General features: G+C 41.7%; 1 protein-coding gene across 1 annotated transcript in view; it reads left to right on the forward strand.

Moving 5' to 3' along the window:
- Positions 1–10,328, forward strand: part of LOC115137882 (cadherin-4-like) — a 257,900-nt gene extending 247,572 nt beyond the window's left edge. Inside the window, exons 14-17 of the mRNA XM_029674164.2 lie at positions 7,441–7,674; positions 7,788–7,927; positions 8,142–8,306; positions 8,488–10,328. Coding sequence (XP_029530024.1) covers positions 7,441–7,674; positions 7,788–7,927; positions 8,142–8,306; positions 8,488–8,694 — 746 coding nt within the window. The 3' untranslated portion in view covers positions 8,695–10,328. The remainder of the gene's footprint in view (positions 1–7,440; positions 7,675–7,787; positions 7,928–8,141; positions 8,307–8,487) is intronic.
- Positions 10,329–17,506: the final 7,178 nt, after the last annotated feature.

The raw sequence follows: 17,506 nt of genomic DNA on the forward strand, positions 1-17,506 counted from the left end.
CTGCTTTTGAGCCAATCAGTTGTGTTATGACAAGGTATGGGGGGGGGGGCATACAAAAAATTGCCCTAATTGGTAAAAGACCATATCCATATTATGGCAAGAACAGCTCAAATAAGCAAAGAGAAACAACAGTCCATCGTTACTTTAAGACATGAAGGTCAGTCAATACGGAAAATGTCTTTCTTCAAGTGCACTCGCAAATACCATCAAACGCTTTGATGAAACTGGCGCTCATGAGGACCGCCACAGGAAAGGAAGAAACAGAGTTACCTCAGCTGCAGAGGATAAGTTCATTAGAGATACCAGCCTCAGAAATTGCAGCCCAAATAAATGCTTCACAGAGTTCAAGTAACACACATCGGAACATCAACTGTTCAGAGGAGACTGTATGAATTAGGCCTTCCTGGTCGAATTGCTGCACAGGAACCACTAATAAAGGACAACAATAAGAAGAAGAGACTTGCTTGGGCCAAGAAACACGAGCAATGGACATTAGCCCGGTGGAAATTTGTCCTTTGGTCTGGAGTCCAAATGTGAGATTTTTGGTCCCAACCCCTGTGTCTTTGTGAGATATGGTGTGGGGGAACAGATGATCTCCGCATGTGTATTTCCCACCGTGGAGCATGGAGGAGGAGGTGTTATGGTGTCGGGGTGCCTTGCTAGTGACACTGTCGCTGCTCTGGCCCCCCAATGGTGGAACAAACTCCCTCACGACGCCAGGACAGCGGAGTCAATCACCACCTTCCGGAGACACCTGAAACCCCACCTCTTTAAGGAATACCTAGGATAGGATAAAGTAATCCTTCTCCCCCCCTTAAAAGACCTAGATGCACTATTGTAAAGTGGCTGTTCCACTGGATGTCATAAGGTGAAAGCACCAATTTGTAAGTCGCTCTGGATAAGAGCGTCTGCTAAATGACTTAAATGTAAATGTAAATGTAAATTTATGTAGAATTCAAGGCACACTTAACCAGCATGTGTACCACAGCATTCTGCTGTGATACGCCATCCCATCTGGTTTGGGCTTTGTCCCACTATCATTTGTTTTTCAACAGGACAATGACCCAACACCCCTCCAGCCTGTGTAAGGGCTATTTTACCAAGGATAGTGATGTAGTGCTGCATCAGATGACCTGGCCTCCACAATCCCCCGCCCTCAACCAAATTGAGATGGTTTGAAATGAGTCGGACCGCAGAGTGAAGGAAAAGCAGCCAACAAGTGCTCAGCATATGTGGGAACTCCTTCAAGACTGTTGGAAAAGCATTCCAGGTGAAGCTGGTAGAGAGAATGCCTAGAGTGCGCAAAGCTGTCATCAAGGCAACGGGTGGCTATTTGAAGATTCCCAATTTGATTTGTATATATTTTGAAGTGTTTTATTTCGTAGTTTTGATGTCTTCACTATTAATCTACAATTTTGAAAATAGTTCAATTAAAGAAAAACCTTGAATGAGCAGGTGTTATAAAAACTTTGCCCGTTTTTAAGAAATGTTATTTAAATGTTATATATTCAAAAAATGTTTAATTTAGTACTAGTTGGGCAATGGACATTTTTAAACACTGAGCAAAAATATAAACATAATATGCAACAATTTTACTGAGTTAGAGTTCATATAAGGAAATCAGTCAATTTAAATAAATTCAGTAGATAAATATTGTCCTTCGTAACACACCTTACTTACTTAAAATAGGGCATTTGTGGTTGACTAGAGCTCTCCCGAGAGGTGCATTGGTCTAAGGCACTACATCTTAGTGCAAGAGGCATTACTACAGTCACTGGTTCGAATCCAGGCTGTATCACATCTGGCCGTGATTGGGAGTCCCATAGAACGGTGCACAATTGGACCGGGTTTGGCCGGTGTAGGCCGTCATTGTAAATAATAATTTGTTCTTATTAACTGACTTGCCTAGTTAAATAATGGTCAAAAAAAAATGTATCTGGCCAAGAGTATATAAATACAGTAGCATGTGTGGGGAAATCAAGCCAGAAAAGAAAGTGCATTGTTTAACCTATAACCTGTGAGTTAATTTGCCTTGCCACCTTGATATAGCCTAAGGCTGAGACAATAAAAAGACGCAGTGGCATCATAAATTCAACCACACCTTTGTTTCATCACAAAACCGGAGAGCAACATCTGTCCAGTAGAGTCCACAAAGCATATTGCAAATAACAAACAGTTGCTGGTCAATTAAGTTTATGTTTCTGACATTTTCGGACTACTAAACAACTATTGATTTAGAACCACAGAGTTACAGCAAGTCGCAAAGAAAAGAGGAGCTGGCTCCAATATTCCAGCACCATTTCAACTTCAACATTTCAACATCATTAAATCACCTATGCTTAGTCTAATACAGTGTGCACTAAAATATATATTTTTTAAACGATTTATTCCAATCAACTGAATTAAGCTAAATATGATTTGGCTGTAACTGGTACTGATTTCTGTGCTAAGTAGAAAAAAACATGTTGACTCATCCTACTTGTTGAGAAATGCCAATGCCATCCTCCTCTTTCATGTTGCCAAAACAGTCTATGACTGACATACAGTACACACTTTTAGTTTTAGTTATCCTAGGCTACCTGGCTAAAATGCTTGCTAACTAGCCTAACTTCCTTTCATGGGCAACGACGACCCAGTTTGTTAACATTAGCCTATTACATATTGAACTTCAGGCCAGGGACACAATGAATTAATTCATGATTAGATCAGAATCACCGTCATAATCATTGGCCAGTACGGAGAATGAAGTAAAACCACAAGTCCAAATCCCTTTCTCCATCCATGGCTACTTTAGGAAAGGGACAATTTTAGCTAGCTAGCTAACCACCGGAGGACAACAACACAACGAGATGCAACAATTCAAGTATTTTTCTGTCAATAACGTTTAGCTTTTGATGTGATGTGATTGGTATGAAGCCAAATCCAAACTGGCTTTCCTTTACACTTTTTTTTGGACCACCAGGACCATTCACAGTTGAGCACACTCAGTGTAGCTCAACGTGGATTGGCAATCATTTATAGATGGGCTACACATACAAAGAAAGAGGGGCGCTATTTTGCTCGCTCAGATGCTTTCTCTGATGAGATACATTCAGCCCCTTGCGAATTGAGGGAAAATTATGAAACACAGAGATAAGAAAGATACATTTTTCTTTCTTTCTTGATCAATATTTTTGGGTAAACGTGGCTTACCTTGGCATCCATGAATACACGCCACTGTACTGCCAATTGTCAAAGACTCCAGCCACCCAAGTCATAGACTTGTCACACGGCAAGCTGTACCAGAGCGCCAAGTCTAGGTCCAAAAGGCTCCTTAACAGCTTCTACCCCCAAGCCATAAGACGGCTGAACAAATAATCAAATGGCTACAAATGGCTACAAACTATTTGCATTGACCCCTCTTGTTTTTTTACACTGCCGCTACTCGCTGTTTATCATCAATGCAATATCTACATGAACGTATTACCTCAAGTACCTCAACTAACTTGTACACCCACACATTGACTCTGTACCGGTACCCCCTGTGTATAGTCTCGTTAATGTTCTTTTATTGTGGTTCTTTTTTTTTACTTCAGTTTAACTCTTATTTTCTTAAAACTGCATTGTTGGTTAAGTGCTTGTAAGAAAGCATTTCACGGTAAGGTAGCAAAAACATGGCAATTCAACACAATGTTACTTGGAAGATAAGAAGTTTACCTCATAGCTCAACACACAGATATACATGTTTTTGGAAATACATTTAAATAATGATTCCCAACTGTGGTCTGGGAAGCTCTTATACAAGAGCCAATACGAGAGGTTTAATCATGTCTTACTCTTGACATAAGAAAAAGATTACCCATAAAGAATTAGAAATACGAGAACAAACATTTTAACACAAAATTTGAACAACCTTCAACAGTTGAACACTTTGAAGCTCAAATGTAACACAATAAACACCCGATCTGCAGAGATTGCTGCCATGAGATCTAAGCAACAATATGTTGAGCAAGGTGAAAGTGCAGGGAAAATACTTGATTGGTAAATTAAGAAAGAGGAAGGGAAACAAACAGTATCAAATCAAAGTTTATTTGTCACGTGCGCCGAATACAACAGGTGTTGGTAGACCTTACAGTGAAATGCTTACTTACAGGCTCTAACCAATAGTGCAAAAAAGGTATTAGGTGAACAATAGGTAGGTAAAGAAATAAAACAACAGCAAAAAGACAGACTATATACAGTAGCGAGGCTATATACAGTAGCGAGGCAACATACAGACACCGTCAGGCTGATTGAGGTAGTATGTAAATGTAGATATGGTTAAAGTGACTATGCATATATGATGAACAGAGAGTAGCAGTAGCGTAAAAGAGGGGTTGGTGGGACACAATGCAGATAGCCCGGTTAGCCAATATGCGGGAGCATTGGTTGGTCGGCCCAATTGAGGTAATATGTACATGAACGTATAGTTAAAGTGACTATACATATATGATAAACAGAGAGTAGCAGCAGCGTAAAAAGAGGGGTTGGGGGGGACACAATGCAAATAGTCCGGGTAGCCATTTGATTACCTGTTCAGGAGTCTTATGGCTTGGGGGTAAAAACTGTTGTGAAGCCTTTTTGTCCAAGACTTGGCACTCCGGTACCGCTTGCCATGCGGTAGTAGAGAGAACAGTCTATGGCTGGGGTCTTTGACCATTTTTTGGGCCTTCCTCTGACACTGCCTGGTGTAGAGATGCCATCCTGGATGGTAGGCAGCTTAGCCCCAGTGATGTACTGGCCCGTACGCACTACCCTCTGTAGTGCCTTGCAGTCAGAGGCCGAGCAATGCCGTACCAGGCAGTGATGATGATGCAGCTGTAGAACCTTTTGAGGATCTCAGGATCCATGGCAAATCTTTTTAGTTTCCTGAGGGGGAATAGGCTTCATCCATAGCATTCAAACCCCAGGTAGCATAACAGTGGATCCTTCTGAAATCCACTCAGTCTTTAAAACATTTGATCACAAACTGTATCAATCCTAAAACAAAAGTTCAAATTAGGATATAGACAATTTCCTTAATAAGCCAATTTGACCAATTATAAGTGTATCAGAGAGAATGAATATGGATAGAAACATTACCCCGGGTGAATTGTTGGAGTCCATCAATAATCTAAAAAATAGGAAATCTAATGATGAATTCCCAGTGAAATATATCGACACTTCCGTTCCAAATGGCTGGAGCCTATATTACTTATGCTCACAGCAGGTCTAGAGAAAAACATACTTCCCCAGTCTCTGTTTGGCTACAATCACCCTATTTAAACAGAAAGATAAGGATCCATTGTCATGCGGATCTGTCTGCCTATTATCACTCATGAATGTGGATCACAAAATCATTGCTAAAGTATTGGCTTTTCGCATAGAAACAGGAACAGGATTTCTTCAAACAACCTCCAATAATTCATCATACCAAGAACTTGAACGTTCCAAAAGTGGCAATATCAATATATGCTGAAAAAGCATTCGATAGGGTGGAATGGGCATATTTGGTGACTGTCTTTAAAAAAAGTTTGATTTTGATCTGTTAATTATTTCCTGGGATGAGCTAGTGTACAAATCCCCCAAAGCATCTACATGAACAAATTGACAGATCTATGCATCATTTCTGTAACGGTTTTCTAGGTGTGAAGGAGAGTAGTACCAAAATGCAGCGTGTAGATTGCGATCCATGTTTAATGAACAAACGTAACACGAATCTAAATTCAAAACCTACAAAACAATAAACGTAACGAAAACCGAAACAGCCTAATACCGGTGCACATACACACAGAACAAGGAACAAAGACACTAAGGACAATCACCCACAAACCCCAACACAAAACAGGCTACCTAAATATGGTTCCCAATCAGAGACAATGACTAACACCTGCCTCTGATTGAGAACCATATCAGGCCAAACATAGAAATAGACAAACCAGACACACAACATAGAATGCCCACCCAGCTCACGTCCTGACCAACACTAAAACAAGGAAAACACATACGAACGATGGTCAGACCGTGACAATTTCCGTTATCAAGAGGGACAAGACAGGGATGCCCTTTGTCTAGTTATTTATTTTCTGTAGTCACAGAACCCTTAGCATCAGTAATTAGAACTCATGGCTCAATCTGGGGCATAGAGATTGGTGGAGATCAACATGTAATGTCATTGTATGAGGATTACATTTGACTTTATTTATCTGTCTTTTCTTTTACTACTGTTGGACACCTATGGTGCTCTATTTAAAGTCAATTGGGAGAAAACTGAAATAATGCCCATTTCTAATTATACTTCTCAAGCATAGAAAGTACATTTAAGTGGAAATAGACAAAGACACATATGAAATACATGGATGTACTGATGCCATGCAATCTGGAGGAGGCATATAAAATCAATTACTTTCCTTTAATAGATAAGATTGAATTCAATGTTCAGAGATGGAGATCTCTCCCAATATCTATGTTACATGTAGGTAGAGTCAACACAATAAAAATGTATATATTACCAAGATTGATGTATTTATTCCATGCCCTGACAGTTTCAATTTCATCCAACCTTTTGAATAAATTAAATGGCCTGGGGGTCTTGGACTACCTCATATGAACATGTATTACTGTGCTACACATCTGCATTCACTTAAACAATGGACATCAGACTATCCTGGTGCATGGAGGAGTATTGTAACAAAAAATGTAATACCTTATGATTATTTAAGATAATTCATAGGACTGTAATGTAATGTCACATTTTGGTTGGAGATGCAGAAAGCTCAAAGGAACCGTTTTATTGCACATGCTGTGGTCCTGTGATAAACGGACACCATTGTGGGATCATGCATGTGCTGTCATTTCATTGTGTCTAGGAATTGATATCCATTTCTGTCTGTTGGGAAATGTAAATATTGGTGATCAATATCAGAGAACGTTTTGTAATCGAGGTCTAATTGCTGCAAAGAAAATGTATATCCATGAAATAGTAAGCCTCATATTCACCCTCAATAAGAAACTGGAGGACTGAACTACCTGTCTACATACTGTTGGATTTTGTATATTATAAAGCGATATAAAAACCAGATGTGTTTGACGAAATTTGGAAACCATATGTTTGATCACCTCGGGGAATGTGTTGTATAGTGTGCGTTTTGTGTTTTTGTGTTGTGAGGTGCTGTGGAAAAACATATATTTTTTAAAACTGATACTCTTGGTTTAGGTTGAATGAGATATCCTGTGCTGTAGCTGTGTGTGTATTGAGCTACAGTAACTGCCTGTGTATTATTCAGTATGCATTTGCATGTATTGTATCTCTGCAGTACTGCTCACATAGATGACTACAGTAAAACCCCAGAATGGTCAACTGTTTATATTTTACACCATTGCTATCGGATACTGGGAGCTTCACGCAGTGACGGGACATTGTGTCTGTGTGATTATATGCAGGTGACTATGCCCAGCTGAGACTGAGGATTCCCTACCTGGATGCAGGGGTGTATGAGGTTCCCATCATAGTGTCGGACTCTGGGAACCCGCCCCTCTCTAACAGGTCTATGATAAAGGTCAAGGTGTGTCCGTGTGACGACAACGGAGACTGTACTACCACCGGAGCTGTAGCTGCCGCTGGACTGGGGACCGGAGCGATCATAGCCATACTCATCTGTATCATCATACTGCTTAGTGAGTATAATACACACACACACACACCTGTGCTGTAGGTGTCATTGACTGTGTCAACATACTACTCCCAGCCCTCCTCTGTCTACCCTGCTGATGTGCTGTGTGTGTTGCAGCAATGGTACTGGTGTTTGTGATGTGGATGAAGCGGAGGGAGAAGGAGCGTCAGGCCAAGCCCCTGTTGATTGACCCAGAGGACGACGTCAGAGACAACATCCTGAAATACGATGAGGAGGGAGGAGGAGAGGAGGACCAGGTCAGTGATATACACATGCACTAGGACTTCGTTTAACAACGCAGCCATACTTATAGCCTGATGATGACCACACCGAGGATGATGAAGCCAACGATGATGATGACGACAATGATGATGAAGATGTAATGTTTAAAAAATACTGTGATTGGACTCAGACACTTTCTCCGCCATTCTTACACTTACACTGAGTCCCCTTCCTTGTCTGGTGTTGCAGGACTATGACCTAAGCCAACTGCAGCAGCCCGAGGCTCTGGACCACATCATCTGTAAACCAACGGGGGTGCGCAGGGTGGACGAGAGGCCTGTCATTGCTGAGTCCCAGTACCCCATCAGACCTAGCCTGCCTCATCCCGGAGATATTGGAGACTTCATCAACGACGTATGTTAACTATTAGACATTGTTCATCTCAAAAGATCATACAAGTGTGTTAATGTTCATGTCCCTGTACTTAACAATGATATCTTTTCAAAAGTTTTCAAACACAGTAGCAAGGCACAGTAGAAGTATTTTGCCTTCCTCTCCTCAGTATTAACTAACCCTCTATGTGTTTCTCTCTCAGGGTCTGAGGGCAGCAGACAACGACCCCACAGCCCCTCCCTATGACTCCCTGCTGGTGTTTGACTATGAGGGCAGCGGCTCCACGGCCGGCTCTGTCAGCTCCCTCAACTCCTCAAGCTCAGGGGACCAGGACTACGACTACCTCAACGACTGGGGCCCCCGCTTCAAGAAGCTGGCTGACCTCTACGGCGGAGGAGACGACGACTGAGAAAGGGGTGGGGTACGGAGGGGGTCCGGGGGGAGGGTTTAGGGTTGGGGTCAGATGCTCCTCGAAACCACAGGCAGGGCCCAAGCAGTACCACATTAGATATTTCCATAGTAGACCAGTGAGGACAGAACGGACGTTAGACACTGTTCTAGAACACGGCCTGTGACCTCACCAGGTTCTGCTGCTACTCTATTCTGGCTTTTTTAGTGGCAAGTTTTTAGTGTGTTTTGTTTCTCACTCTACTGAATTTCAAGCTATCTGGGGACACAAGGCACTTCTGAGAAACAGGAGTGATGGCGCTCGTTTGGCTTGGATGGTAAAAAGGAACAGGACAAACCCGTCTCTTTTGGCCTAACGCTGAACAGAGTGTACAGAAAGACACTTTCTCTCTCAACTTGAATTTCATTAGAACAGAAGCACTGTCGTTTTATAAAGTGCCTTTTGTGGTGTGTTTTGTATTGGACTCCTGCTATCTCAGGGTTGTTTGCCATTGGAGTGGTTTCGAGCGGCACACTCCCTTGTAACCTCCATGCCCCCAACCTTCATATGGCTCCCTCTCCTCTTCTCTCTGGTGTAGAAAGAACTACTGTACCCAGCAGCAACACAGAGAAGTGAACCTCACAACGAGGGCTGGCTGCAGGTTAAGATCAGTTGAACTCTGACCTTTTGGAGCATTTTGGGGAAGTACTACTAAAGCAACCCTCTGTCAGTGAGACCTGATACACACTAGGGTGATCGAAGACTTTCCCAAGCATCATCCGGTCAACACAACAACACACTGACATTGGGTGTATGTGGTTGTTTTTATAAATGTGGGGGTTTTCTAACAAACAGAGAATGCTTGCCTTTCCTCTGTGAACTCAGTCTAGGAGCATTTACGTTTGGACGCTTGCCTGCCCTGTACGGTTTTGTGTTGCTTTCCACACTGTAAAACTTATATAGGCATGATCTGAGTAGTGAGACAGTATGAGACTTTAAATGGCTTGGAAAGAAGGCACTGAAAAAGAAGTGTTATAAGGATTTTTTTGCCTTGAACATTCCCATTTTTTAGGTCAACAAAACTATTAAAAGGTGCATGATTTTTTTCCAAAATGTTTTACTCAACGCACTTGTTCTTATGTGGTGAGAATGTAAAAAAAATAGTAAGCTGAAAATATATGAATATACTCTGTAAAAAGACATTCAAAAAAGAAAATGCTGTAAGATACCTATTTTTTGAAGTATTAACAACCAAAAGGTTGATGCTCTTCAATGGGCTGAATGACATTTTGGCCCGGCCATTTTCAATGTGTGCGCGTGTTTCTTTTCTAATTTTGGTCAAGATGCTGTATGTAGGTTTCTTTCAGTTTATCTTTTTCACACAAAGAAATTGTTGGTTCTTTTTTAAGAATTAAGAAAGCTTTGTTATAGTTCGGTTTTTTTCATATGTCAAATGCAGCCCTCCCTCTTCTCATGTGTCTTTGACGCATTCCTGTCGGCCTCTGAAGTTGGAACTGTTCAAGGGTTAAACAGCCATGCCTGCTGATAGTTGTTCTATTATTCAGTGTATCTGAATTATTTTCTTCATTGATCTGGATATGTGCTTTAGAAAATAAATGAGACATGTTTTAAAAATGTGGCACCTTACTTATTTCTACCCTGTTCAACCATCAGTGTTCTTCACTCCCGACGTTCTGAGATTACACCCTCCTGGAATATACTCTTGATACTATTTTTTATCTTAAACTTGGCCATTGGTTATTTTGCACCCTCGCTGAATGACTGACTGTACTATTCTCTGTTTGTGTTTTTGCTGGATGACAAGGCCTGACGGTTCTAACTCCCTGTACACTGCAGAGCTGGGTCACAACGTGTATTTGTGTCCATCCCTGTGATTTCAATTAGTCAGCTGAGGCCCCAAAAAGCGGCGGGGGAATGGAAGGATTTTAATCCTCCCCGGCTGTGTGTCTATCAATTAGCCACACCATTAATCCCCAGGACCTAATCTCATTAGATAGAGAGCCTTTAATGAGACACCCAGAGAGAGAAATTATATATATATATATTATTTTTTTTAACCTGTTTTAGACCCAGGTCCACTCAGAACCAACCCTGGAGAAAGAGAGAGAGAAATTTAATAAGGATTTCCTTCCATTCATACGGTGAAGCACAGCAACCATACTAACAAGAAGATTCCATCACCTATGAATGGCATTGCTTTTGCACAAGTAACTATTAAAAAGTAATAATTGTCTTCAGATGATGATGCAAATGGAGAGTTGGTTTCTTCAAGGGTCAAGCTACTTTGATATATTGGCAAACAGTTCCTGTGGCCCTGTACTGCACACTTTGAGTCCCACAATCACACCGGCGTGATTTAGTGCTTTCAACCCCTTAAACAGTGTGTGTTTGAGCTACAGACTTCTTTTTTTTGTATTGGTTTTGTCTATTTGTGTTCTTCTGCTTCAGCTGATACCAACCATTAGTATGTGTGATTAACAGGGGGTGAGCTAGAGCGGATTGTGAGATAAGGGCGGATCCCGAAAACGGTTCTTCTCACAAAAATGTCTGTAAAATCCATACGGTTTGAGCGACATACTATTATGAGCCCACTATGAATAGCGGAGACTCTCACAAATGCGCATGTTTGCTCAATGTTTTGTTCGAGGACGTTCACAAGTCAAACAAGTCATTAGAAAGTAAGGTTTCTTCTACATAGAATATCATAGGAAATCCCAGGACATAGTGTCTACAATGCTGAGGTAGTTTCTGTCACAAACACCACACAGTTGTCACTCAGTAGTTGGATATTCATTTTCTACTGAGCAAACCATTTCTGTACTTACAACATTCTTATAAATTCATTTTCTATTTGGTTTTTGCTCGACGTTTGTGACTCGTTTCAAGAAAATAGGTGTATGTCGCAGGTCACTACTTCACAGGAGAGCCGTTTTTTAAATAAAAATGCATGTGACCTTTCATGTGCCTTAATAACAAACTAGTATGGCATATGTAAATACTAATACAATTGTTAAATTACGAGCCTAGTTGGTTTAGCCACAGAAAAGTCAGCAACCTTCCCCCTAGCCATGATTGGCTGAGATAATGAGTGGAGTGGACATGCCGAGAGATGAGTTTGGATTGGTCTGCCATATAGCATACTTCTGTCTATTTGAGCTGGTCAGTATGTGTAGGAACTCCTGTTTAACGCAGCTTTTTATAAAAATGTATTGCGTAGTAAAACTGGATAAGTGTTGCTCTCCACTTTCTGGAGGACCGAGTTTTGAAATCTGTGGAATTTGAGTATCATAGCTAAGGAGATGGAGAAAACACCAGTCTCTGGATTACATCTTCAAACTAAGGGCAACCATGGCATCCGTGACAGGGTAATGCATCCACCCTTGATGTATATGTGTAAGATAGTCTAGCTAGCTACATTTTCAGATATTACACGTTTATAATTTTGACAGAAAGTGGTTTCATTTCAAGTTAAAGTGTACTGGTAGCTAGCTAACGTTAGCTGGCTGGCTCGCTAGCTAACGTTACATGTATGATCTTATTATTCGTATTGCAGAGCCATTTGCTTTGATAGTTTTAGTCTAATGTTAGCTAGCTAACATTGAACCTGGTTGGTTAGCTACCTGCAGATTCATGCAGGGTAGTAACATCATGAGTTGGGATGATGGTAAATTGTTTACCTAGCTAGCTAGCTACATGTCTTAACAAAAGACTCCACTATGCAAGTAACCATTTCAGGTTTGTTCGTAAATTCAGTCTGGCCATCTACTCCGATTTCAGAGCACTCCCATCTGAGTGTGCCAGAGTGCAGAATAACTGATGAATTTACGAATGCTCAACACCCGTTGAATATGGCCGGTGTCAGCGAACGCCGTCAAAAAAGCGTAATGAAATTGCTGCCAGCAGCACAGTTAGTCACCAACGCTAGGGCGAGTAAAATGATCAGAGTTTGGGTGGGGGCTGAAGCTTAAGAGGGTGTGAACGATGCTGAATGGGTGTGGGCAAAAAGCTCTCCAGTAGGTGTACCAAAAATTCAAAGGCCATTTTCTCAAAAGTGAGGTTACAAGTTTGTCAACTTTCAAAGCAGAATTACTTTCCCATTATTCCTCAAATGTAGTGTATGATATACCATTTTGTAGCTCTGTGTGTCTGCTTTTATCCAATGTAAAAAAACACAATTTCAAATTTTGCTACATCAGACCAAAGCAAGGCAGTCGGTCACATTTGTCAATAAAACTCATGAATGCCACTGTTAATGTTAAATTGTTTTGTGTTCTACTTTTAGCCCTAGTTGTCCTGAAAATAAAATGGTAAAACACTTCATTGTGAGGCTAAATATAAGGGCTAGACATGCAGATAAATTAATGTAGTGAAAGAAATCAGATTTTTTTATTGGGAGTCCCTATGACTGATAAGGTTTAAAGAGTTAAAGAGAGAGTAAAGCAAACTTGATGTGGCTTATTGATCAATTGTGTATAGGCTACTGAGCAATAGTTTAGAAGTTGGCCATCGGCCAGCCCCTTATGTGTTGTAAATAAAGTTTTCCTTTTCAAATGCGATCAGCCCAGCTCTTTAATTTCCTCCCCATAAAGGCCTCGTCTCATGGGCCGGCAGAGGGAACAATCCAATCTGAGAAAGACCTGGACCGCTGGGTTTTGGTGGTGCCCTGGTAACTGACTGTTTACAATTTAGTGCTGATGGGGCTGCTCCGGGCCCTTGTATACCGGGTCTGTTGTGCTGACACAGTGGGGCACTCCTGCTATTTTAAGATCAGGTCGTGAATGAGATCAAGGCTGCGATTCAATCAGATTAAGCGTTAACCGACAATAGCAGACACCCGCATAGCTGGTGTTTTGGCGGTGTCGGCGGTGTAACTGCATTAAGAGCTGTCAAATCGGTGAGCGGCTGCTCCTGTGTTTATCACGAAGCTACACCCCTCCCACTCGTGTTAGAAGTTCGGAACGAGAAAGTGTAGGCTGTATAGCCTATCGAAATAATGACAGTCAAGTTTAAAATCATTAAACGAAGCAATAAAGATTTATATCAGTTATCGAGGTGTAGAGGCTGTATGGGATTGTTACTAATGCGACTCGCTGCATCCAATGGCAGTGTCCGCAATAGCCTACTGCACAGGGCAGCTTGTGGATTTGACAACTCTAATGCAGTTCCACCTCTGACATCGCCAAAACAACCGCTATGCAGATTTTGGCAAAAGAGGATCTGATTGAACTGGGCCCCAAAGCAGGAGAATCTGATATGAATCCTCAGAGTAGAGAGTAAGTCCAGTCTAGTAAGTCCAGTCTAGTTCTGTCCGCATCCCAGTCTACCTCTGGCTGCTCATCTGAAAGGTGTGCAGCGGTGGGGAGAGAGATGGAGCAGAGACCAGGTGGGTCTCAACCTGTCAAACTCTGTATTTATGTAAATAACATCTTTCAGATATTAGTTTACCCATCACATACCAAACTACCATAGACTTTGCAAACTTTCCACCAGAATGTGCTTGTGTATCTGTTAGTAGGTCTATCTCTGCAAAGTACCACTGCGTTACACTAAAACCCCTTGTTGAATAACTGACTTGCAGCATCTACCCTTCCCAATGTGGTGTTAGTGCCTTGTCTGGTCCTGTCAGAGTGTGGTGATTGTGAGCGAGCCCATTTTGAAGGGTTTAGAAGCCTTCATCCATGGCTAATGCAGACTGGGGTGTAGAGTATGTCTGCTCTGTCTGCTATTTCCATTCAATCCCATTTCCATTCGTCCAGCATCAGTACAGGCATGCAGACCAGGGCTTCACATGAACAATCAATTGGAAGCAGAGTGATTAGTATAAATAAGTCATCAGCCACCATGTGTACTAGCATTAACTGTGTATGTGTAAAGATATCACAGTAACATGATGAAGAGTAATGCCAAACCTAACTGACTATGTACCTGCTGACCCCGTTTCCTCGACGCATTGTGGTGTCTGTCGACAAATTTCGAATAAAGGTACATCGTATTTAAAGGGATTGCTTAAGATAAATGTACTGAAAACCCTATTGACTGAAATGAAAACTCCATGAGAAAATCCGTTGGCTATCAAGTAGAAGGGATTTTGGCTGTTACTTTTATTCAGTGCCGAAAGGTAGCCACACCTGTAGAACACATTACACGCTTGCAGTAGGTTAGTCTACTACTGAGAAGTGCGCAGGAAAAGTACACCTTTCCTAAGTCTGAATCAGGCCCCCAGGTGATGAGCCTGAGAGACACTGCCTAAGGGACTAGTCAGCAGCATGACACTGATGTGTGTGTGTGTGTGTGTGTGTGTGTGTGTGTGTGTGTGTGTGTGTGTGTGTGTGTGTGTGTGTGTGTGTGTGTGTGTGTGTGTGTGTGTGTGTGTGTGAGTGTGTGAGTGTGTGATTGTGCGTGTGTATGGCCTGCAGCAGTGGGATGGTCTGAATGAGGCTCATTAAAGAGGCCAACAGGCTATTAACCCCAGATTCAATACTTCACAGGTTCAGCCACAGTTATGAACCCATTCCGGTGGCAGTCATAAACACTGGGCTCATTTCCAGGGCAGAGCAGCCCGCTTCACTCGACCCCAATACTCATTAACCCACTCTGGAACAGTAAAAGACATGAACGAGAAAAGACCCCAATAAGTTAGCGTAAATAAAGAACGAGGGCTCTATTCAATATGTATCGCGGAAGTTCAGCGCTAATTGAAATTTAAAGGCAATGTTTAGCGTTGGCGGAGGCTGCATTCACGGTAAACGCTGTATATGTCGGCTCAATCAGAAATGACCTTTACATTTCTATAGCAAAGTCTGTAACGGTCAGGCGATACAGTTTGAATAGAGCCCTAGGTGTTTTTCCTCTTCATGGAGATCAAGGCCAGCTGCTAGATGATCTCTGACTTGTTACTTCAAATGGTAAAGTCTCCTCTTAACCTCCCCCTGACCTCTGGTCCTCTAGGACTGACCCTCCTCTTGATTTGAACCATGGTTAACCTTTAACCATCATGAAGTCAGATAGTTACATACACTTAGGTTGGAGGCATTACAACTCGTTTTTCAACCACTCCACAAATTTCTTGTTAACAAACTATAGTTTTGGCAAGTCAGTTAGGACATCTACTTTGTGCATGACACAAGTCATTTTTCCAACAATTGTTTACAGACAGATTATTTGACCTATAATTCACTATATCACACTTCCTGTGGATCAGAGGTTTACATACTGTGCCTTTAAACAGCTTGGAGAATTCCAGAAAATTATGTCATGGCGTTAGAAGCTACTGATAGGCAAATTGACATCATTTCAGTCAATTGGAGGTGTACCTGTGGATGTATTCCAAAGCTTACCTTCAAACTCAGTGCCTCTTTGCTTAACATCATGGGAAAATCAAACTAAATCAGCCAAGTCCTCAGGAAAAAATTGTAGACCTCCACAAGTCTGGTTCATCCTTGGGAGCAATTTCCAAACGCCTGAGGGTACCATGTTCATCTGTACAAATAATAGTACGCAAGTATAAACACCATGGGACCACGCAGCCGCCATACCACTCAGGAAGGAGATGCGTTCTGTCTCCTAGAGATGAACGTACTGTGGTGCGAAAAGTGCAAATCAATCCCAGAACAACAGCAAAGGACCTTGTGAAGATACTAGAGGAAACAGGTGCAAAAGTATCTATATCCACAGTAAAACGAGTCATATACTGATATAACCTGAAAGGCCGCTCAGCAAGGAAGTAGCCACTGCTCCAAAACAGCCATAAAAAAGCCGGACTACGTTTTGCAACTGCACATGGGGACAAAGATCATACTTTTTGGAGAAATGTCTCTGGTCTGATGAAACAAAAATAGAACTGTTTGGCCATAATGACCATTATGTTTGGAGGGAAAAGGGGGAAGCTTGCAAGCCGAAGAACACCATCCCAACAGTGAAGCACGGGGGTGTCAGCATCATGTTGTGGGGGTGCTTTGCTGCAGGAGGTGCTGGTGCACTTCACAAAATAGATGGCATCATGAGGGAGGAAAATTATGTGGATATATTGAAGCAACATCTCAAGACATCAGTCAGGAAGTTAAATCTTGGTCACAAATGGGTCTTCCAAATGGACAATGACCCCAAGCATACTTCCAAAGTTGTGGCAAAATGGCTTAAGGACAACAAAGTCAAGGTATTGGAGTGGCCATCACAAAGCCCTGACCTCAATCCCATAGAAAATTTGTGGGCAGAACTGAAAAAGTGTGCGAGCAAGGAGGCCTACAAACCTGACTCAGTTACACAAGCTCTGTCAGGAAGAATGGGACAAAATTCACCCAACTTATTGTGGAAAGCTACTTGAAATGTTTGACCAAGTTAAACAATTTAAAGGCAATGCTACCAAATACTAATTGAGTGTATGTAAACTTCTGACCCACTGGGAATGTGATGAAAGGAATAAAAGCTGAATTAAATAATTCTCTCTACTATTATTCTGACATTTCACATTCTTAAAATAAAGTGGTGATCCTAACTCCCCTAAAACCGGGACTTTTTACTAGGATTAAATGTCAGGAATTGTGAAAAACTGAGTTTAAATGTATTTGGCTGAGGTGTATGTAAACTTCCGACTTCAACTGCGCACTGAATAAAAGTAAGTAAACCGCTGAAAACCCTCCCACTTGATAGCCAACAGATTTTCTCATGTGGTTTTCATTCACTGGGGTTTTCAGTACATGTATCTTAAGCCATCCCTTTAAATACGATGTACCTTTCATTCGAATTTTGTCGACATAATAGAATACATAGAGAAATCGGGTTCAGAATATAGGGCTCAATAAGAAAAAGCCAT

Source organism: Oncorhynchus nerka, linkage group LG2 (genome assembly GCF_034236695.1).
Source record: "Oncorhynchus nerka isolate Pitt River linkage group LG2, Oner_Uvic_2.0, whole genome shotgun sequence".
Lineage (NCBI taxonomy): Eukaryota > Metazoa > Chordata > Actinopteri > Salmoniformes > Salmonidae > Oncorhynchus > Oncorhynchus nerka.